Source organism: Pagrus pagrus (genome assembly GCF_965226575.1).
Source record: "Pagrus pagrus genome assembly, chromosome: 9".
Lineage (NCBI taxonomy): Eukaryota > Metazoa > Chordata > Actinopteri > Spariformes > Sparidae > Pagrus > Pagrus pagrus.
The window spans coordinates 29,058,011-29,082,887 of NC_140193.1; the positions used below are offsets into that span (position 1 = coordinate 29,058,011).

At 43.3% G+C, this 24,877-nt stretch overlaps 1 protein-coding gene across 1 annotated transcript; it reads left to right on the forward strand.

Annotated features, from left to right (window-relative positions):
• Positions 1-413: 413 nt before the first annotated feature.
• Positions 414-1,625, forward strand: LOC311262939 (trace amine-associated receptor 1-like; the record flags this gene model as incomplete). The annotated part of the gene is made up of 2 exons (XM_084362689.1): positions 414-646; positions 815-1,625. 2 exons carry the CDS (start codon positions 414-416, stop codon positions 1,623-1,625), a joined length of 1,044 nt encoding a protein of 347 aa, XP_084218815.1.
• Between the last annotated feature and the right edge of the window lie 23,252 nt (positions 1,626-24,877).

Consider the following 24,877-nt stretch of genomic DNA (forward strand, 5'->3'; position numbering starts at 1 on the left):
ATAAAATACCACGCACCAGTTAAGTTGCAGTTTACATCCATTGTTTTTCCAGATTCATATAAGACATGAAAAGACTTTGACTAAACGCTGTTAATCTCTCCCACAAGTGAGTTTGCTTAAATCAACAGCTAACTCCAAATGAAACCATAACTTTCCCCAAAACTGAACCAGAAACAGACAAGTCATGTACTTTTGATGGGATTTCTACCAGGTGTGATACAATGAGTGCAACATTGAGCTCAGACATCTGGCAGATGGCCGATGGCAGATGGCCAGAGGAGATACCAAAGTCACCAACATTGAGAATGATGAGCGTAAAAGGCCTAATACTTCAATCTCTATGGAGAGGAACAAAGCAGCAGAGGTGAGGAGGAAGGAGGGCTGGGCCAGAAGGATAGTGATAAATTAGTTGTATGACGGAAACCTTTGGTCAAACAGCTGCCAGAGCTCAGCAGGTTCTCCTCTCTCTGGTGATGGAAACCTTGGAGGGAACTGACCTCTGCTTTCCACAACTCCTCAACAGCTCCTGCAGGAAGCCAATACGTCCTCACTTTGAGACCATGCTGATTTACATTCTGCTGTCCTTCATCTCTCTGCTCACTGCAGCTCTTAACCTGCTGGTCATCATTTCTATCTCCCACTTCAAGTAGACATTCATTAATTCATGAAACTAATGAATAGTAATAAAAAGTATTGCCTGATATTAAACTGTGAAAAATGGTGATCTTATTGTATTTGAGCTCTATCTGCTGTTATCTCAATGGAAATTGATGCTATAAATATTGATAAATTTATTGCTGTTCTTCCTCTCCAGGCAGCTCCACACCCCCACCAACCTCCTCCTCCTCTCTCTGGCTGTCACAGATTTTTTCGTTGGCCTCTTCATGTTTTTTCCAATTATGCTCATAGATGGCTGCTGGTTCCTTGGTGACCTCATGTGTACTGTGTACCAGTATGTAGCATATGTTATTTCCTCAGCCTCAGTAGGAACCATGGTGCTCATATCTGTTGACCGCTATGTGGCTATTTGTCATCCTCTGCATTACTCCAGTGAAATCACACAAAAAAGAGTTCAGGTGTGTGTTTGTCTGTGTTGGATATGCTCTGTAATATTTCAAAGTCTGATCCTGAAGGATATATTGAAAGAACCAGGCAGGTATCACTCCTGCTTTGGGGAATGTATATTGTTCATTAACTACATTGCTGGACTTGCAGATCTCACTTTTTCCTTCATTGTTCCCATTACTGTTATTATTGTTTTGTATATGAGAGTATTTGTGGTGGCTGTGTCTCAGGCTCGTGCCATGCGGTCTCATATTGCAGCTGTCACACAATCAGGGAAAGTAACTGCAAAGAAATCTGAAATGAAAGCAGCCAGGACTCTTGGTGTTGTTGTTGTTGTGTTTCTAATATGTCTCTGCCCATATTATTGTGTTGCTCTTACAGGCCAAGATAACTTGCTCAATGCTTCATCTGCTGCCTTTGTAATATGCATGTACTGGTTTAACTCCTGCCTAAACCCTGTAATATATGCCCTTTTTTATGCTTGGTTTAGAAAATCAATTAAGCTCATAGTTACATTTAAGATACTGCAGCCTGACTCCTGTGAGGTGAACATACTGTAGACAGACTGAAATCAGAAATTAGACCCTCGGCATGACTGAAAAACATACTTGGTTGAGGTGAAAAGTAATAAATACTGAAAGATCATTCACAAGCTCATACAAGGTCAAAACTGCCTACAGGTGAAGTGAATGATGTTGATCATTTCTTTACAAAGTAATGTTCTGCTAAGTGGTCAAGGGGATGTTCGTTGACAGAAGCTAGCAACTATCTGGGCACGGCTGCAGACCAAGTACACGTGTACTTGGCAACGGCTTTATCTGATGAGATTGAAATGTTGTGCCTGATCGGTGTGTATTTGTCTTCACATTGTGTAGACTACAATATGATCTTCTCTAAGAATGACTGTGTGACGCTACTGCTGGTTTGTTTATTCAGTTATTGTTTTACAAGAAGCCTCTACCCAGTGAACAAAAAGTGGTCTAAAGACGTCCTCTGGAAAGCCAGAATATACGTTTTTAATACGTCTTTTCTGGACGTTGAATAGACGTTTATATGTCGTTTGTCGACTAATTCTGCCTGTCAATGGACATCCAGATCATGGCCTGGCCCGACGGACATGATATCAACTTGTTTTGGACGTCCACAGATGTTGCCTGCTCAGTGGGTAGGGTTGACTGTGTATGGAGCCAGATCAAGGACAAAAGGTTTGTTAATTTAAAAAAAAAAAAGAATTTGATCGAAAAAATAAAATTTGAAACTGAAAGTTCTACACAGGCGATCTGTGATTTCTGTTCATGGATCAATCTCCATTTTACATAATTCTCACGTAAATCTGTCATGGTCTGACCAGGGCAGTCGGGGTTATTTGTGTTTTCTTTCCCCCCTTGTCTGTCTTCCCCCTCCCTTTCTCCTCACCTGCTCCTGTGTGTCTGGACAGGTGGGCGTGGCAGCAGTGTCGGCAAGCAGCGGAGAGGCGCACCTGCAGATCATTCCATTCATCACCCCCTGCTATATAACCCCGGTCTCATCTCCACTCCGGCGCCAGATTGTTCCGCCTGTTACGGTATTCACATTGACGGCCGATTACTAAGTGTTACTGTTTTCTATTCGTCTGCGTTCTACGAACCTCCAAGTGTGTTTTCGGACATATCCTAATTGTTTGTTTCTCCCTCGTGGCAGAAGACTCCAGCGCCTCTTCGCCCCGGCTTCCTGAGCTTCCACCTGCCTGCCTGCCTGCCTGCCTGCTGACCAGTCAGACCCAGTTCTCAGTATTCCCCTCAAAGAACCCTCCGAGGTCTAAATAAACTGTATTTTTGTTTCAACCACCGCCTCCGCTCTCCTTCTCTCTGCATTTTGGGTCCAAGCCACAGACGCCACATAACAAAATCAGCTTCATATCAGTTTGATGCTGTCCAGACCTGTCCCTCTCAGACCACATTAATAACAGGAATACGCTAAAAGTCAAACACAAAGGAAAAAATACAAGACAATAGTTTACATTATTGATCTGTCACATATTTATATTGTCAAGGCTTCACATCTTAATTCTTACATACCATTTAATATTTGACAGGCCGACTTAAATTAGTCGAATGTTAATACAGACAACAACTATTCATTGTTTTGCTGTTTATAATATGAATGTGGGCTATTTAGTCTCCACCCACCCACACAGCATGTCTTCTAAACCTTCAAAATCAGCAAAAATAAAAGGTTTCTATAAAACGTCATATAGTTGAGTCAACATCTAAGTCATACATGTCAAACTCAAGGGTACAATTGTTTCTGGCCCGCGAGATAATATCTTATGTCTATACTGGCCCACCAATATATAAGAGGGACACCACTGATACTACAAATCCCAGATTGCACTGCAAAAACCCCCCTCTCCCCCATCTTAACTGACATACTCATCAAGTCCTGTGCTCATCCAGTCACTTCGAGTCAAATTTAAGATAGCCCCTAAAAGAAATGGCCAAATGAAAGGTGGACTCAGTGTATCTGTTCACTAACATAAAGGGTAAACCTGTTTGTCTTGTGTGTGGAGCTGATGTGGCTGTAATTAAAGAATATAACACAAGACGACACTGTGAAACGATACACCAGGACAAGTATCAAGGATCTGTACATACAGCAGAAGCTCCAGAAGGTACAAGAGTTTAAAAAAAAGTCTGGTGTCACAGCAGACTATGTTCACAAAAGCAAAATCTCAATGTGAGGCTGCCATTAAAGCTAGTTTTATTGTGGCAGAAGAAATAGCTAAATCAGCCTGGCCATTTACCAAGAGAGAGTTTATGAAGCAGTGCATGATTCAAACGTGCGCTGCATGTGTCCAGACAAAAAGGGAGCGTTTTTAAATGTAAGCCTAAGCGAAAACATCAATCATGTGCGCTTGCCACCAATCTACAAAAACAGTTGATGTAAAAAGGAAAAGACTTCATTGCATATTCCCTTGCTGTGGATGAGAGCAGCGACACAACTGATACTGCCCAGCTGTCAATCTTCACCCGTGGAGTGAACTCCAATTCATGGGTTACAGAGAAACTTTGGGGAATTAAATCAATGCATGGCACAACCATGGGAAAGACACATTTGAAGAAGTATCTAAATGTGTAAATGAAATGAAGCTGCCTTGGGACAAACTGGTAGGACTGACGACAAAGGTAGCTCCTGCGCTGTGCGGTGAAAAGAGGGCAGGATGCGGGAGAAGCATCATACACCAGGAAGTGTTGTGCAGTAAAGCCCTGAAAATGGAAAATGTAATGAGCACTGTAACAGGGGCAGTTAACTTTGTAAGAGCCAAAGGTTTAAATCACCAACAATTTAAGTCTTTTCTGGAGGAGATAAGTTCTGAACATGGCACCTTGTCACACAGTGGTGCACTGGCTAAGCCGAGGGAAAATGCTGAAGAGATGTTTTGAGTTACATGAGGAAATCTGTCAGTTTGTGGAAAGCAAAGGGAGAGACATCACAGAGCTCCAGGATGAAAAGTGGCTGTGTGAGTTGGCGTTTCTGTGCAACATAAATGCACTAAACCTCCAGCTTCAGGCCCGGGATCGTGCAATGACAGTTTTAAAGTGGAGCTGTGCCTGTAGGAGACGCAGATGTTGTAAGGAAACTGCCAATCCATGACAGCAGGTCTCTACCGCTGTCTTTCCAAGTGCACATTTTGCTGAAAAACTGAGCATATTTAGTATAGAGTTCACATGGCGATTTGCATTTATTGAAGAACTCATTCAAAAAACCCATACACTTTGAGCTGAATGGAGCTGCAGGGAATTTGTACTTTAAGTTATGAATCCACAGAAAAGAAGGGAAAAAGAAGCAAGCAAACTCCAATATCTGGCAAATTTATACACAGACACACACACCCTCATTGTGAGCCTTTGCTCACTAGCTTAGCACTAGTTTGGGGCAAGTAAACACAAAAGATCCCCGCAATCAAACTCATGAGTAACATGAGGCAAAAAAGACAAGGCTTCCTGTAATTGAATCAAAGAAGTCAGTGCTCTTCATGGGATTTCTACCAGCTGGGATAAACTTTGTGCAAAAAGATAAGGGCAAGGATGTACTCCCTCAGCCAACTTTGACCTGTGACATCTGGCAGATGGCCAAAGGTGGAGATAAACATAAACCAAAGTCACCAACATTGAGGTGGATGAACAGAAGGCCTAATACTTCAATCTCCATGGAGAGGAACAAAGCAGCAGAGGTGAGGAGGAAGGAGGCTGGGCCGGAAGGATAGTGATAAATTAGTTGTATGACAAAAAAACATTTGGTCAAACAGCTGCCGGAGCTCAGCAGGTTCTCCTCTCTCTGGTGATGGAGACCTTGGAGGGAACTGAACTCTGCTTTCCACAACTCCTCAACAGCTCCTGCAGGAAGCCAATACGTCCTCACTTTGAGACCATGCTGATTTACATTCTGCTGTCCTTCATCTCTCTGCTCACTGCAGCTCTTAACCTGCTGGTCATCATCTCTATCTCCCACTTCAAGTAGTCATTCATTAATTCATGAAACTAATGAATAGTAATACAAAGTATTGCCTGATATTAAACTGTGAAAAATGGTGATCTTATTGTATTTCAGTCATGTGCTCTATCTGCTGTTATCTCAATGGTAATTGATACTATACATATTGATAAATATATTGCTGTTCTTCCTCTCCAGGCAGCTCCACACCCCCACCAACATTATCCTCCTCTCTCTGGCTGTCACAGATTTCTACATGGGCCTCTTCATGTTTTTTCCAATTATGCTCATAGACGGCTGCTGGTTCCTTGGTGACCTCATGTGTACTCTGTACCAGTATGTAGCATATATTATTGCCTCTGCTTCAGTAGGAACCATGGTGCTCGTATCTGTTGACCGCTATGTGGCTATTTGTCATCCTCTGCATTACTCCAGTGAAATCACACAAAAAAGAGTTCAGGTGTGTGTTTGTCTGTGTTGGATTGTTACCATGTGGGAGTGTAGCTCAAGAGAAAGTCAGGTAAACTCTCCATCAGATGACATGAAGAGGCAGGAGACAGGTGTGCAAAACAAAGTAAATTTTAATTGCTGCCAGGCCTGAGCAAAACCAAATACAAACTAAGGGGAAAATGGCTGAAAAGAAAAAAAACACAAACTTAAAGGGGGAGAGCTGGCTGGTCATCACCCTCACGGCAAGAGAGAGCTCCTTCTGAACTGGGGCCTTATATAAGCTGTGGGGCCCCGCCCCCACCATTTAACAATCAACCCAGCTGCTTCCAATATGCTACTCAGTGCAGGCCTCCTTCAGGGCCTGACTACAGGTCTCTGTTCCTGTTGAGACGGACACAGTTACATTAATGGGCGGTCAAGTCAAATAGGCTGTGCACCGCCTACTTGACTGGAACACATCAAAATACAATTACAGAGGTTTTAGATACAACAATACAGAGGTTACATTACAACGAATACAGAGGCTACCTTCACTCTGTCACATTTCTTCCCTCCTCTCCCTCTGGGTTGTACATACCTGGTACACGTGACAAATAGTCGGCTATGAGGTTCCGCCTACCTGGACAATACTCAAGGACAAAGTGGTATGGCTGAAGAGCCAGACACCAGCGCAGTATTCTCGAGTTTTGGCTCTGCATGGACTGCATCCACTTCAGGGCTCGATGGTCGGTTTGAAGGATGAACTCTCGTCCGAGAAGATAATACCTCAGGGAGTCCACCGCCCACTTGATGGCAAGTCCCTCCTTCTCAATGGTCGAGTACTTCCTTTCTCGGTCGAAGAGCTTCCGACTCAGAAACAAGATGGGCCTCTCCTCTCCAGGTTCTCCTTGGGCCAAGACCGCACCCAAGCCAACATCAGAGGCGTCCACTTGTACAAGAAACTTCTTGGTGAAGTCAGGGCTCTGCAAAACAGGATCTCGACACAACAGTTCCTTTAACTTGTTAAAGGCCTCCTCACATTCTTCAGTCCATGGAAGACGGGAAGAATTAGTCTTCCGAGTGAGATTAGTTATTGGAGCAGCTAAGGTGGCGAAATGGGGCACAAATCTTCGGTACCACCCTATTAGGCCAAGAAAAGACCGTACTTGCCTTTTGGTCTGCGGTCTGGGTATCTGTCGTATCGTCCCCAGCTTCTCCACCAGCGGCTTGATCTCTCCATGCCCGATGCGGTACCCCAGGTATGTCACCTCCTCCTGGGCCCAGGAGCACTTCTTCTGGTTGATGGTCAATCCAGCTTCCTGAAGTCTCCGGAGGACCTGCTCAAGATGACAGAGATGCTCCTGCCAAGACTCGCTGTAGATGATAACATCATCTAGGTAGGCGGCTGCATACTGACCACAATCAGCTAAAACAATGTCCATGAGTCTTTGAAAGGTAGCAGGTGCCCCGTGCAGACCGAATGGCATCACTGTATACTGATACAAGCCGGTAGGTGTTCGGATGGCTGTGTATGGTCTACAAGCAGTGGTAAGTGGGACCTGCCAGTACCCCTTGCATAGATCTAATGTGGTCATGTATTTAGCTCTACCTAACCTTTCCAACAGTTCATCGATTCTGGGCATCGGATAGGAGTCAAAACAGGAAACACTGTTCAACTTACGGAAGTCGGTGCAGAATCGAAGACTTCCATCTTTTTTCGGAACCAGAAGAACAGGACTGGACCATTCACTTCTTGAGGGCTCTATGACCCCCATCTCTAACATGGTTGCGACCTCCTTCTTCAGTGGCTCCACCATCCTCTCAGGAACACGGTAAGGTCTCTGTCGGATTGGTGTTGAATCCTTCAACACAACGTCATGGCTGATGACCTTTGTGTGACCCGGTCTCTCCTGGAAGAGCGAAGGGAAGGACACTTGTACCTGGGTCAGCTGAGCTTGTTGCTCCTTACTCAGATGCTCAGGTGACTCCACGGCCACTCCTTGAGGTCGAGCTGGTTCCATGTCCGGTTCCTCATCACCATCCTCTGCCACACGTACCATCATCACTGGTTTTGCCGCTGAGGTTACGTCTCTCTCCTTGAACTCTCGCAGCAGGTTAACGTGCAGGATCTGCTTCTGGCGCTTCTTATCTGGGCACAAGATTTCAAATGTTACGGGTCCAACTTTTCTGGTGACAACATAGGGCCCTTGCCATTTGGCAAGCAACTTACAGGTGCCTGAAGGCAGCAGTACTAACACCTTCTGCCCTGGTTTCAGTTCTCTGTCTCTAGCATGGATGTCATACCACACCTTCTGCTTGGTTTGTGCCTCTCGCAGGTGCTCCTGGGCCAGATGTCTCATCTTCTCCAGCTGGTCCCGCATTTGGAGGATGTAGGAGGCGATACTGCACTGGGCTGACTCACCCGCCACCCAACTCTCCCTGAGTACGTCCAGGGGCCCCCTAACCTGCCGGCCATAAACCAACTCAAAAGGAGAAAACCCTGTTGAGGCCTGTGGAACCTCTCTATAAGCAAAAAGGAGGAAAGGAATCCATCTATCCCAATCTCTCCCTGTCTCATCCACAAACTTTCTTAGCATGCTTTTAAGTGTACCATTAAAGCGCTCGACCAACCCATCAGTTTGTGGATGATATGGTGTAGTTCTGATGCCTGTGATGCCTAACTGCTGGTACAAGGTTTTCATAAGCTTGGACATGAAATTAGTACCTTGGTCCGTAATTATTTCAGTAGGAACACCAACTCTGGAAATCAGATCGATTAGGCACCGAACTATATGCTTAACCTGGATGGAGCGCAGTGGATATACTTCGGGATACCTCGTAGCATAATCACAGATTACCAGAGCAAATCGATGCCCCGAGCTGCTTTTCACTAAAGGGCCGATGATATCCATACCAAGGCGCTCGAATGGTGTGCCGATTATAGGTAAGGGTTGCAAAAGACCTCGATCGGATTTGCGAACTGGTGCTACTTGCTGACACTCTGTACATGTACTACAGTACTCCTGAACATCCTGATAGAGTCTAGGCCAATAGAACCTCTGACTGATTCTATCATAGCTTTTCTGTTGGCCCAGATGTCCTGCCCATGGAATGTGGTGTCCCAAATGTAAAATTAGCTGATGGAACGATTTAGGAACAACCAATCTGGGAATCTCAGTGTCTGCGATGTACAAGAGGTTATCTTTGAGGATGTATTTGTCACCAATAAAAGTAGCTTGTTTAACTGGTACACCATCTATCTCACATACCTTGGCAAAAAGAGGTTGAAGCAAAGGATCTGATCTTTGCAGCTCCTTAAAGTTGTCAGGGACTTGCCACTGTGGGTCCAGCAAAGTGGTCTCTGGATCTGGAGAAACTGGAACTGGATCCTGCACCCTGGCCTTCCCCACATGCTTGTCCCAACGGCGCTGCTTTTTACCCTTCTTAACCTTTGTACCCCCTTCAAAAAGGTCTGCATGGAGGTTAGGAAGGGGTTGCAAGCCTGTGGCTTGAGACCTAGTAACCACAGCACATGACTCGGAAACAGACTGAACAAGGTTAGACAGAACCGGTAAATCATCCCCCAACACAACATCATGGGACAGTTGACCCACTACACCCACCTTCATCCTATACACTTGACCTTTGATCACAACATTCACGTTAGCAGTAGGATACATTCGTTCATCCCCATGTACACATCCCAAACCCACTAGGTCCCCAGAGTTCAAAGCCCCATTGTCTACAAACTTAGCTTTCACCAATGTCTGGGAACTACCTGTATCTAACAGTGCTTCAGCAGGTTGCCCATTGACAAGAACTGAGGTAGTATATCGGGATTTAGCTTGAAAAGTTTGCACTCTGGGCTGAAGCTCGGGCTCAGGAACATAGCACATGTTGGCCTCTCTAGGCTTTTTAAGTGGACACAAGGCTGCCTTGTGACCTGGTTGCTGGCAATTAAAGCAGATAAGCCCCCCGGTACTAAAATTGGGCCTTGCTCCACCCCCTGCATCCTGCTTAGCTATACCCTCATCATATTTTGACCACTCTGGTTTACCCCTCCCCACAGTCACCTTGTAGGGCCGAGGCAGTTCTCGGTGTGCCGCCAGGTACCTCTCGGCCAGTCTTGCAGCCTCCTCCCCCGTCTGTGGCTGATGTTCTTTTACCCACGTTCGAACATCTGGGCGGAGAACGCGCAGGTACTGCTCGAGGATCAAGGTCTCGGCCATCTCCTCTGTGGTCTTGGTCTCTGGTCGCATCCACCGTCGGTAGAGTCCCTTCAACCTGTTGTAGGTCTCCCTCGCCGTCTCTCCCACTGGTACGATGCTTGACCGGAACCGTTGGCGATAGGTCTCTTCTGTAACATTATATTTGGCAAGGACAGCCGCTTTGATGTCTTCATAGATGTGTGACCGCTGTTCTTCCTTGCCAGCATAGGCCTCCAAAGCTTTACCGGTGAGGAGGGTGACGACCCGGGCTGCCCACTCCTCTTGACCCCAGCCCCAGGTCCTGGCGATACGCTCGAAGCAGATGAAAAAACTTTCAACATCCTCACCCTCGCTGAAGGTTGGGATCCTTGCCCCGTCGTACCGGCCGATGGGCCGCACTGTCGGCTGGCCGGGCTGTGGCCCGGATGGACCGACGTCTGGCCCAGAGGAGTGGAGGTCTGATGGCGCTGTGCAGGGGCTGGGCAGCGGGCGGCGCTGCGCTGGAGTAGGCAGGGCATAAGGATTCTGCTGATTAGCTGCGTCATCAGTCACACGGTCTTGGCTGGGTTTTCGATAAACAATGTCTTTTAAATCTTCCAGTCCATCAAACAACAGTTTTTCATTTCTTTGTTGTCTGTACATGAACTCTCTTATTTCATTCATGAATTGTTGTCCCACACCAATACTCTCATGTGAAGGCTGCGGAGTACTTAGCTTTTGCTTTACTGCTGGATATTCAATTTCTGGCTCCTGCTCCTGTTGCCGGTCCTCCAATGCCTGGGCTCCAGCAGCCGGCCCCGGTTCTGTGTCCTCCACTTGCTCCTCACCCCACTTTGCCAGTGGGTTTTTCCGGGTAACTCGGCCACGCCCTCGTCCTCGTTCAGACATCTCAGGTGCTTTACTGACTACTTCTCACTGGAGACTTCACACATCCCACCACTGCCACCATTTGTTACCATGTGGGAGTGTAGCTCAAGAGAAAGTCAGGTAAACTCTCCATCAGATGACATGAAGAGGCAGGAGACAGGTGTAAATTTTAATTGCTGCCAGGCCTGAGCAAAACCAAATACAAACTAAGGGGAAAATGGCTGAAAAGAAAAAAACACAAACTTAAAGGGGGAGAGCTGGCTGGTCATCACCCTCACGGCAAGAGAGAGCTCCTTCTGAACTGGGGCCTTATATAAGCTGTGGGGCCCCGCCCCCACCATTTAACAATCAACCCAGCTGCTTCCAATATGCTACTCAGTGCAGGCCTCCTTCAGGGCCTGACTACAGGTCTCTGTTCCTGTTGAGACAGACACAGTTACATTAATGGGCGGTCAAGTCAAATAGGCTGTGCACCGCCTACTTGACTGGAACACATCAAAATACAATTACAGAGGTTTTAGATACAACAATACAGAGGTTACATTACAACGAATACAGAGGCTACCTTCACTCTGTCACATGGATATGCTCTGTAATATTTCAAAGTCTGATCCTGAAGGATATAATGAAAGAACCAGGCAGGTATCACTCCTGCATTGGGGAATGTATATTGGTCATTAATTACATTGCTGGACTTGCAGATCTCACTTTTTCCTTCATTGCTCCCATTACTGTTATTGTTGTTTTGTATATGAGAGTATTTGTGGTGGCTGTTTCTCAGGCTCATGCCATGCGGGCTCATATTGCAGCTGTCACACTATCAGGGAAAGTAACTGCAAAGAAATCTGAAATGAAAGCAGCCAGGACTCTTGGTATTGTTGTAGTTGTGTTTCTAATATGTCTCTGCCCATATTATTGTGTTGTACTTACAGGCCAAGATAACTTGCTCAATGCTTCATCTGCTGCCTTTGTAATATGCATGTACAGTTTTAACTCCTGCCTAAACCCTGTAATATATGCCCTTTTTTATACTTGGTTTAGAAAATCAATTAAGCTCATAGTTACATTTAAGATACTGCAGCCTGACTCCTGTGAGTTTAACATACTATAGAAAGACTCTGCATGGGCCTGAAATTAGGCCCTCAGCATGACTGAAAAACATACTTGGTCATGGTGAAAAGTAATTAAATACTGCAAGATCATTCACAAGATCATACAAGGTCAAAACTGCCTACAGGTGAAGTGAATGACATTGATCATTTCTTTACAAGGCAATGTTCTGCAAAGTGGTCAAGGGGATGTTCATTGACAGAGATTAGCAACTATCCATGCACGGCTGCAGACCAAGTACACCCCCTCATGGCAACGACTTTATCTGATGACTTTGAAATGTTGTGGCTGATTGATGACAATGGTTTTAATGTTGTGGCTGATCAGTGTGTATTTGTCTTCACATTGTGTAGACTACAATATGATATTCTCTAAGAATGTGTGAAGCTACTGCTGGTTTGTTTATTTTCATTTACAATACAGTTTATAGAAAGTGTTGAGTCATGTTTCTCAAAGTACCCACATTTCCTGAAGGCAACATAATTGGGGAAGGCCCTGAGCCTTCTTTATTATATGTCACTCACAACCCATGCCCCTCTCAGTTTATGCCACGCCCCCAACGCCAGATCAGGGCCAAAAATCCAAAACTTTAAAAAGTAGAATCTGAAAGTCAAATAAATATCTAAAACCAAAAAAATGAGACTGAATGTGAAAAAAAAGAAACAAAATCTGAATCTAAAAACATAAAATCTGCAACTGAAAAAAAGTGAAAATTTAAAAAAAGATTTATTCAAAAGAAAATGAGAATTCAATCAAAATGATATCCAAATTGAAATGAACCTCCTACTACACTCATTTTTATTTTGAAAATGTTTTAGAATTTTTTTTATAAATCAAGATCAAAACTTGAACTTTCAATTTCAAATTAACAAAGCTTTTAGCCTTGATTTGACTCCATAATTGTGTGGCCTTTAAAATTCTGAACTGTGACACATTTGTGTTGTGCTAACTGTACTCCAACAACAAAGGATTTGAAAAGAAAAAGTTTAAAGTCCCAACTTCAAGTAGTATTTTCGGATGTTTATATCCACATAAGAATATAACAGTCTCCAGTCAACCACAGACATCAGAAGATGCTTGGTACTGTGTGTCTGGTGATGGTGTACCAGGCCTGTAATGCAGCCATTTTGTATGTGGACACTTTTAAATGCATACGAGTTAGAAAGAAGAGTAAATTCAGAACTAAGCTCAGAACTTTTAAGAAATACTCAAATGTTTTGAAGAAATACTAGAAAAGAAAGAAATAATATGGTCTTCATTTGATAGTAAACAAACACAGTATAAAGTAAACAAGTAAGACGTAATAATCCATAATTTGTATTATTTCGTCAAAACCAAGAAATAATATGTTTTTCAGCAGTGTGTGGCAGGTTTTTATTAGGAGTGGTTATGAGTGAGGAGGGAGCCAAAGTTAAATGGACTGCCTTGTGGTGAGAATAGCTGTGATTGGTGTGAGACTGATTGGTAACGATCGGCATACTGTCAGCTGATTACAGCTGGGGCAAATGAGATCATGTCCTGCATGAACTAACGCTAAGCTTCATTTCATTCAGGAACACTCTTGTCATAGGTTAAACCATTTATTGCAACAAATGGAATACAGTGATGCTTGTTGCTGACGGCTCCGCTCTTAAGATGCTCCCTGAATTGACCAACGTCAAGCAAGGCTAATGCCCATGGTAAGCATCAGCCTATGGTAAAACCATCTCTTTATAGCAGCAAACTTGCTGCAGACCTCAGAAGCATTATCTTAGAGATGCATGCATCATGTAAGAGGCCATTCTACAATTACGTGAAGTATCAATGTGTAGCAGCAAGCCTGCTGCAGACCTCAGCAAGATTATCTGAAGAAAGATGTAAGCATGAATCACGTAGGAGCTAATTCTACGATTATGTGAAGTATTAATACCTAGTAACATGCCAGTTGCAGACTTCAGAAAGCACTCTGTTGGGGGGGGATTCTGTTGGAGGCTGCACAGAGTGACTGGACTGTCATAACTGCTCCTGGAGCCCCGCCCACAATCAAGGCATTTTTTGAATTTACAGCCCAGATGCACCTCAGCCAAAACCTAGGGGTTTAGTTACACTTTAAAGATACACGCATGCATCATGTGAGGTCATACCTAAATCAGTGCAGTGCATTCGCCAACTGCTCAAATGCAGTGCTTTAACACTAGAAGGGCCGGAATTCCAAAACTACTAGAACTTAGAATTTTGACTGCTAGATTTTAAACTCTATAATCTCTCATGTAAATACCCAATTGAGTGATGAATGCATTCATTGTGTCATATTTTTTTAAAAAACAACATAACACCGAAATGTACATTTAAACAAGTTTAATTACACATTTATCAATATTCATATCATTGCACATAGTGAACTGTAATTATTGCATATATTTACACAAGATTTTAATAGATAAAACTCAACAAGAAAATTAACAATTAAAAGTATCTTATTTGATTACGAAACATTTTATTTTAACACTTAATCATATATAGTAAAAAAATTATAATCGAAAAAGCTGGAAACGAGCTGATTTAAAACAAAAACAAAAAAAGAGCCAAGAAACAAGTTTAGGCAATAGAACAATAAAACAACATACAATTATATAATACAAATTTTATAAACTAATTACATGAATTACTTTTAGGGACAATACCGTTGCGATCAATGGTCACAGTCCACTCAAATGACCTCTGCTCTCCTCGCACAATTGCCACACACGGGCTTGTGGCATTTGCTGCAAGTGTCCAACGTTTTGTTCTGTTTGCAGCTCTTTCAGACCTGGCACTGCCTCCGTTTCTGTGTCTGCTGCTGCTGCAGTGGTTGCTTCCACTGCTGCCCACCTTGTACCAACTGCCACGCTGCCCCTTTCCCCTCCATGTATTCTGCCCTCAGCTCCTCTGCCAGTTGCTGCAGGAATTTCCTCCGGGCTATCCTGCTGCTGGTGCACTCCTTGAATAAGATGTGGGCATTGATCCCAGCCAACTCTAGGATGTTATAGAAGACCGTCACTGGCCATCTTCGCGTACCTCGCGTGCCTTTGACGGAGTACGCCCTCGCCATCTGGTCCAGGACGTCCACGCCATACTTCGTGTTGTTGTAGTACATCACAGACTCTAGCTTTGCCTTCGCCCCACTAAAGGTGCCCGCACCTGTGTGCACGGTGCTCAGAATGCAGACATTCTTCCTCGGCTTTCCCTGGTACACAGTCAGAGTCGCATCACCACACTTAAGCACCTTCGTGTTGAACAGCTCCGCTTGCTTTTTGACGGAGGGGGGCAACTTCCGTTTTTGTTTGTCCATGGTGCCAACCAGGCTGGTCTTCTTTGCCTGTAAAGAAATTGTCTGTGGTAATGTTTCTTCCCTTCCCAAGGAATGGCTCCGCCAGTCTCAGCACCACACTCTCTCCCACGAGCTGACCTGTGCTCCGCGTCTCCTCCTTCCCCAGATACGGAGACCTGTTCAACATGTACTTGGAGTCGATATCTGCAGCCAACCAAAATTTGATGCCGAATTTAACAGGCTTATTCCCCATATATTGGGTGAACTTGCAGCGGGCCTTTGTGGGGAACAGCTGCTCATCAATCATGATGTTGGTGCTGGGTTTGTAGCAGGCTACACTGTTCTGGATGAACCGGTCCCAAGCACACGTCGGGTCTCCTTCCTGTGAAAACGCAGGAACCTCATTATGTCCCTGAAGCGATTTCTTGCCATGGTTTGTCTGAAAAATGGGAAGCCCCATTCCTCAGACCACAGACTGTCAAGTTCAATGTTTTTGGCGCACCGTGCGCCACAGACATACAACAGCGCTATGACCGCTTTGAGTACAGCCACTGTCAGGTCCCACGAGGTCCCGATGAGCCTTATAATATTGATATATTATCAATTGGGCTAAGTTCAGAAGACCCAGGTTGACTCTTGGAGTGGAGAAGAAGACACTGAAGGCAGCTTTAGACTTAGCACACCATATTTTATACTTTGTGAACCAAAGACATTAAATATTAGCAGTGATAAATAAAATAGTAGTACAAATGGCCATTCATAGAATATATATATATATATATATATATCCCAGTACTGTACAGTATATTCAAAATCTTAACACATAATTCAATGTGAATAAATAACACAATATTTGTCATATTAAAATATTCACCACAGTAATCGCAATATCACAAACCACAAGCATCCAGGACCAAAGTGCATAGCAGTACCAGTGACTACCTGGACATTTTCCCCAGCGGCAGGTAGTGGTCATGGAAGACATGACAGAAAATGGTATTAGTTGTGAAACAACACTTGACCTTTACCCTCCCTTCGTATTTTGCATGTTTAAGGTGGTTCAATACATGTGAGAATCTACAGTGATATTAGCAATGTTAAGGTCATGCATGGGATTTAAAGAGTCTTAGCTTGTTGTGTATTTTATGCAATCAGTTTATAAAAGTGTCTTCATAAACATCCTCTGTGTATCTTGGGAGGTGACAGAGGGCAAACACATCATTAGCATTACAGTGCACCTCTTCGTTCTTATTCAATGGACATCTCAATAGGTCTCCCAGCCCCCCACACTCATCTGGCTGTTGAATCAACTAGCGAATTTTGTCCCGCATTCTGTCAGTGTGCATCCACAGACACAAAGAGCACAGACAGATCTCGAGAGCAAGAGCCACCACGCACTCTCTAAACTCTGATCAAGCTGTCTAAACCTGGCTGTGCTGATAACACATAAAGCAAGAATCTGTTACTACACTGCCTATTCATCCCCTAAGATGCTATGCATTTTTCATCTAGTACTTAGCTAAAATAGAGAAAGCTCATGAACCCAAAGTCCCCGCCATTTTGTTTATATATTGTGAAAGTGGAGGCTAAAAACACTCTAATGAAACTGTAAAACAAGTCGGTTGGGGGAGAAATGTTTCACTTCTCTTGGCGGAGTGGCTTGAGGAATGAAGGGAGGAGCAAGAGACCAGTGGTTGGGCTCAAACCCTGGGCCTCTGCAGGGTGTCTGTATATGGGTTGCACGCTATACCAACTGAGCTGCTGGGATGCATCAGAGAAAGACATTTTAATCAGAGTAGAAAGATCTTCATTGACGGATTTCATGTGCTTAAACACACTAAATAAACACACAGTCTTAGTTTTCATGACTGAATAAACTGAATAAACAAATGGTTCATTTCAGAATAAAATACGTATAGTATATTCTCAAATTATGTGCTCATAACTTTGGGGCTGCAGCAGGCAAAGGATTAACTAACTTTAATAACTGTATATACTGCTGGGTGGCTTAACCTAGGAAAATATAACCTAGCTACAGCTTTAGATTATCCATATAAAATATAAATAAAGTAAGTAAAGTAACCAGTAAGGCTAACGCTAACTAAACTAACTAAAGCTTTAAAATAAATGGCATAAAAGTGTAATATTTGCCACTGAGATGTAATGGGGTAGAAGAGTATGGTTTAGGTTTAAAGGGTATCTATGCTGTATATGTTTTGTGTGAGAGAAGCGCCATCTCATGGTGACACCCTGCAATTGAAGGTATGAATGTGTCTACAGTGGAATCTAGGCAGACAACTGTCTTTAGGCTGGCAGCTGGCTGTCAGCCGAAAGGCAGTCAGATGGGAGAGGAAAATCCAGGCGGCTGTAACTGTAGATATAAAAGATAAATCTGAACAATGGAAAGTCTGCAATACTGGTGAGCATACCAAATCTACAGACAGAGCCGGCCCTTGGCATAGGCTGTATAGGCGAATGCTCAGGGTGCCGTCATCCACAGGGGGCGCTGCAAAGGGGGGAGAAAAAAAAAAAAAACTATTTGCTACAGTGCTATTACTACTATTATTTTGAAATATTATATAAGCCCACAGCACCATAACTTCATAGCAAAGCCTATTAAATAATGGATGAACTAGTGGGTCTCCATGTTCGGTGTGATGACATTCTATGTCCGTGACAACCTCTGTAGTCTCATTTAGACACATGTTAGCAACCGCCATTTTTAAGACACGTAAGTGCATTTAGTTAAATCTGCATTTAATGAAGAACCTGTTCAAAAAACCCATTGACTTCAAGCTGCCCCATAGACGAGCTGCAGGGAATATGTACTTTAAGTTATGAATGCACAGAGAAGAAGGGAAAAAGAAGAGAGTGAACCAGGGTATCTAAAGCCTGACCAGGGACAAAGACTGCAAATTAGCTGAAGCTAGACATCTTATATGCATCACATTTTCCCATTTTCTGTGGCAATGTTGTATGTATCGTCCTTGTTAAATAAACATTAAATAAATAAATAAATACTGACTTTGTTGACAGTCGTGTACCTTTGTTCGCTAGGTTATGGCTAATGTACAATAAAGTGTTGTAGCTGTTGAAGTAAAACTCATGAGTAACGTGAGGTGAAATTTGCTTTGTGTGTGGGTAAACAGACCATAAGATTAGACTCCCTGAAAGTGAATAAAATAAGTCATGTCCTGTTCATGAGATTTCTACCAGCTGGGAAAACCTGGCTGCAAAAAGATTAGGGCAAGGATGTACTCCCACAAAGAGCAACATTTACCACTTGAGCTCAGCCAACTTTGACCTGTGACATCTAGCAGATGGCCAAAGGTGGAGATAAACATAAACCAAAGTCACCAACATTGAGGTGGATGAACAAAGAAGGCATAATACTTCAATCTCTATGGAGAGGATCAAAGCAGCAGAGGTGAGGAGGAAGGAGGGCTGGGCCAGAAGGATAGTGATAAATTAGTTGTATGACAGAAAGCTTTGGTCAAAAAGCTGCCAGAGCTCAGCAGGTTCTCCTCTCTCTGGTGATGGAGACCTTGGAGGGAACTGACCTCTGCTTTCCACAACTCCTCAACAGCTCCTGCAGGAAGCCAATACGTCCTCACTTTGAGACCATGCTCATTTACATTCTGCTGTCCTTCATCGCTTTGCTCACTGCAGCTCTTAACCTGCTGGTCATCATCTCTATCTCCCACTTCAAGTAGACATTCATTCATTCATAAAACTGATACATAGTAACAAAGAGTCTTGCCTGTGAGAAACAGAGGATTTTTTTTCATAGTAATCTGATTGTATTTCAGTCCTGTGCTCTGTTTGCTGTTATCTCAATGGCAATTGATGCTATAAATATTGATAAATATATTGCTGTTCTTCCTCTCCAGGCAGCTCCACACCCCCACCAACCTCCTCCTCCTCTCTCTGGCTGTCTCAGATTTCTTCGTTGGTCTCCTCATGTTCTTTCAAATTGTCCTCATAGATGGCTGCTGGTTCCTTGGTGACCTCATGTGTACTCTGTATCAGTATGTAGCATATATTATTGCCTCTGCTTCAGTAGGAACCATGGTGCTCGTATCTGTTGACCGCTATGTGGCTATTTGTCATCCTCTGCATTACTACAGTGAAATCACACAAAAAAGAGTTCAGGTGTGTGTTTGTCTGTGTTGGATATGCTCTGTAATTTTTCAAAGTCTGATCCTGAAGGATATATTGAAAGAACCAGGCAGGTATCACTCCTGCATTGGGGAGTGTGTATTTGTCATTAACTACATTGCTGGACTTGCAGATCTCACTTTTTCCTTCATTGTTCCGATTACTGTGATTGTTGTTTTGTATATGAGAATATTTGTGGTGGCTGTGTCTCAGGCTCGTGCCATGCGGGCTCATATTGCAGCTGTCACACAATCAGGGAAAGTAACTGCAAAGAAATCTGAAATGAAAGCAGCCAGGACTCTTGGTGTTGTTGTAGTTTTGTTTCTAATATGTCTCTGCCCATATTATTGTGTCGCTCTTACAGGCCAAGATAACTTGCTCAATACTTCATCTGCTGCCTTTGTAATATGTCTGTATTATTTTAACTCCTGTCTAAACCCTGTAATTTATGCCCTTTGTTATCCCTGGTTTAGAAGATCAACTAAGCTCATAGTTACATTTAAGATACTGCAGCCTGACTCCTGTGAGTTGAACATACTGTAGAAAGACTCTGCATGGGCCTGAAATTAGGCCGTCATCATGAATAGAAAAATGTACTCTGTCATGGTGAAATAATATGACAGTAAAGTAATCAAATGCTGCTAATCTTACGTATGCGTTTACATTGCTTATGGTACATTATTATATTCTTGAAGAATGACTGGGTGAAGCCACTGAGTGGAGAACAGCTACTTCAGGTTTGTTAATTTTCTGTTATTTTTTTCAAAACAGCATCTCTTGGATTTACTGTGTAGTCTGCAAATATCAGGACTGTAACCTATTTTTGTTTTGATGGCAGTGTGTTTAGCACGGTGGATTTGAAAGGAAACTGCAGGCTTTTATTCCCAACTTGTAGTCGTATTTTTCAGATGTTAATTAGAAGAATCTTGTCTGAAAGTGCACCCTATTTTATACATGACTGAATACTGTAGCCCACAGACATTAGCAGGTACTGTGTCTTCATTGGGGATGCAGTGCTAGGCCTTCAATGCAGCCATTTTGTATGTGAACACTTACAAAAACTTTTAAATGTACAATATGTAAATTCTGCCAGCAGGCTCTCTATCAAAAAAACCAACAAATAAGTTTGTGTGGAGGGCTGGGCAGAGTGGGGGGCAGGAGCCACTGCTCAGCTGCTTAGGGTCGGCTAGAAATTCTGAATTACAGCCAGACCCTCTACAGGAAATATTTCTTGAGTCAATTCGGGAAAACTCCAAGGAGTGTTATCTATCACAAGAGATGGAAATTTATCCCAGCTTTCAAAATGATATGCTGTGACCACTGACTGTAAAACAAGCCAGTGTGATGTTACTCATAGGTTTCTGAATGGTAAAGAGATGGAGCCTGGGTGGACTTCAGATATTCCAGTTATTTCCATTATCCTCTAGTGTCTCTACTTTTTCCAAGTCTCCTCTTTGTATGTTAATGTAGTAAGAACATTTCCTCTCTATTCAGCAATCTACAGCAGACCTAAGCAGCTCTGTGTTTGCTGTTGCAGAGGTTGAGAAGCAAGAAAGAATATACTGTAAGTCCACTTTTGAATTTTCAATTTCATTTTTTAATTAAAAAAATAAACTATGTGCTTTCCTGGACTACCTGGTGTGTCTCCTCCAGAGCTTGCCAGCTCCAGCAGCAGTCTGTCAGTTATCCGGGGTTGCTATCTTGACACTGGTGCCTTACCCTATAGCTCAGTGAGCCAAATTATTTGTCCAATATTTGCTATAAAAAAATTCCAAGACACCACAAACAAGGCTGAGAAGCAAGTTCAGTGACTGGAATTAGCTGAGGTGAAGCCTCAGCCTGCTTTGAGTGACAGCTCATTGCTTTAATGAATCAATTAATAAACTTAATAAACCCAATAAGCTTCAGTTGTCCTCACTTGAATATAGTTTATTATGACACAAATACACGGACACAGTCAAATATCAAAAGGTTTAATGTCATGGCATTTTGCAAGACTTTCCAAGGCATCTACAGTCCTGTAAAATAATGGTACCTTGGAGAATGCGAACAATGTGGGTAACTTTCTGTCAATGTCATTTCACATTCAGTCACATCAGCGGAGTCTGGTACATCCACAAGCTCTGCATTTTATCTTTATCTTTACCTCTGCAAGTGCGAAGGACTCTGAGACTTCCAAATCACCTAAACAATGCACAAGTCATACATTCCTTCTGTAAATTTATACCACAGTTATTCTTTGATTAGTTTGGACCTTGGTTGAATGTGACATGACGTGACTTATACGTCAATGAACGTGACAGCCAACATGAACTAGTAAGCCATCGAATGCAGTGAGAGTGGGAGCTGCATAAATGGAATATTTAAATAGTGTAAATAAAACAGTCGAGGCAAGTGACAAAGCTGGCCCTGATTGGTCAGATGAACTCGATGCTGAAGAGGAGTCCGAATCAGTAAATGAGGCGCCAGCACCGAAGCCAGGCAGCACCACTTCTAGCAAGAAAGTAAAAAGAGGTTACCAGGCTATCTCAATTTGGGCTTACATATCTTCAGTGTGCTGTGCAATGAAATGAGCAGTAAACATGTTTAGATGGCTGTTGAGAGGTAAAGTGCTAACCAGGCTCTACAAATGCATTATGAAGTGAGGATATTTTTTTTCCTAGAGCAACAGTCTAATCTTTTCTATGACCCACAGTGGCTGGGAAATTTTGCCTATCCAGCATACATTTTCATATCTGAATTAGCACAACATGGGACTACAGAAATACAGTCTGACAGTTGTTGAGGTCCATGACAAAATCACTGTCATGAAGAAAAAGCTGCAGCTGCTTGCCACAAAAGTCAGGGCTGGGGATGTCGCTGCTTTCCCAGCTTTGGAGACCTATCTCAAGCTGGGTTCATCCGACACTTCGATTCAAGATGCAATGTCTTGGCACCTCTTACCCATGGCAGACCAGTTCACTGAGTAACTTTCAGTTGAGGCCAGGCCTGACTGGATCAGAGACCCCTTTTCTGTTGACGCAACAGAAATACCAGATGATCTGACAGGTGCCGAACAGGAGATGCTGTGTGAATTATCAGACAGCATTCTGGTTTTGGAATTCCCCAAAATGTCACTTGTTAATTTTTGGATCCAACAACAGGCTGAGTACCCAGCATCATCTCTGAAAGCTATGTAGTTTTTGATGCCTTTCGTAACAACCTATCTTTGTGTGAAATGCTTTTCTGCTCTCACTGCCACAAAGATCACCACAGCTAAGGTTCCCCTGTCTCACTGAAATGGTTTGTGTATATATGTGCATTATTATTATTATATCATTGTTATTAAATGCTGTTATACATGAAGTGGGTCCTTCATTGCTTTTGTTGGTAACAGTTAATTACCTGCAGTATATGACTGTCAGTCCACCTCCTGTATAGAGAAGTGTACAGCAGAACAATGCTCTGCTTCCCTGTAGATGCTACGCACTGCTTCTCCACACAAGGGGAGATCTGCTGAAGGTAATTCATCATCTAGGGATAAGTACCTCATACAACTCCACATTAAACACCCAAACTAACTTTAAGAATGCAAATATAAGTGCCTTTTCCTCGTCTGTCCTACAGGTAAGGCAGGGAACCTTAGACAAGGCTTTGCTTGGCTTTATCAGTGAAGGCAACCAGCCATTCTCTGATTGAATTACCGTAATTTCAGAACATAATACAAACATTACAACCTCACTGCACAATAACGTCATGAAAAACAGTGGCCTTGAAAATTCGAGAAGCTGCCAAAGCCAAAAAGCTTGATTATTAGGACGTTGAGTTTTGTGAACCATGGCGCTACAACCACAGATCGCTGGACTGTCAGACAACGCAGTTACTTGGGAGTCACATGTCACTGGATAGACCAGACCTTTTTATAAAAGTAACTCAGCTAAGTCACTCAGCTGTGCTGGCTTGTTGATGCATGAAAGGTTCCTAGACATTTGATGTGTTACGGTGGGTTTTGGTCGAGAACCAAAATGCAGAGATCCGAGGCTGGAAATCAGGTTTAAAAGGAATTTATTACAGGACTGAGTTCTTGAAGAAATAGCGGACGAGGAGGGCAGCAGGCAGGCAGGGTTGTCTGGTGGCAGCATGGAGGGAACTCAGGTGAGCCAGTGGAGCAGGAAGCAGAACGGAGAGGCGCTGGAGGTTCTGCACACGAGGGAAACAAAACACAAGCATGAGACGTAGCCCGGACAGGGACACTGGACACAAACACTGGAGCATAGGCACAGGAGAAATCTCAACACTACAAAATACTTTCGAAGATAGCTAAACACAATAGCAAGCGGCACTAATACAATCACCATACGGAACGGAACAATCTGGCACCGGAGTGGAGAAGAGACCGGGAATAAATAGCAGAGGTTGATGAGTTGATGATCTGCAGGTGTGCCTCTCTGCTGCTGTTGTCAGCGCTGCCACGCACACAGACACAGGATTAAAATGTAGATTGATTTTCACCCCCGCTTATCATTAGTAGAATTGTACTATAATGTTGACTTCATCTGAATGGAGTTGCAGGGGAAATGCACTTTAAGGAATGAATGCACATAAGAGCGTAAAGAGAAGAAAGAGTGACTGGTGAATACATTCATTCATTGAGAGGCTCAATTGAATTCAAACACAGACTCACACACTCTCAATGTGTGCCGTTACACAATAACTTAAGGCTAGGGTACAGTAAAGTGTTGTACCTGTTGGTGAATAGACACTCACGCAATAACACTGGACTTCCTGGAACTGAATCAGAGAAGTCATGTGGTGTCAACCTCTTAAAAGTCAGCATCTGGCTAGTTCGCCAAACTTTACAGTCACAGCTAAGCAAATATGCAAATGTCTCAATTTAATGTACAGACATACCATACATTGTTAGACAGTGTAGATTCTCATTAGTCTATTCATACAAACCACTTCAAGATAAAACCACATCAGCAAAGTACAGTCAATGAAAAAAACAAACTAGTATCTATGAAGATTTGCCAACTCAACAATAAACTGTCTTGGTGTTTCAGTAGTATGTCGAACTCAACCAAAACTGTTTTCTCTTATTCCCAAATGTCCAGTAAATCCATTTCAGTTACACACAGTATTCCATGATTAAATGGTGTCACAGTGGCAAAAAATTGCGATCACGGATGCTTATTCATGCTTTTATCTGTCAAACAACTCCTCGCAGACACCATTATCCCTCTACACCGGAGATCCTGAGATGGCAGCCATCTGATTGACAGCTCATTTGAGCAGATAT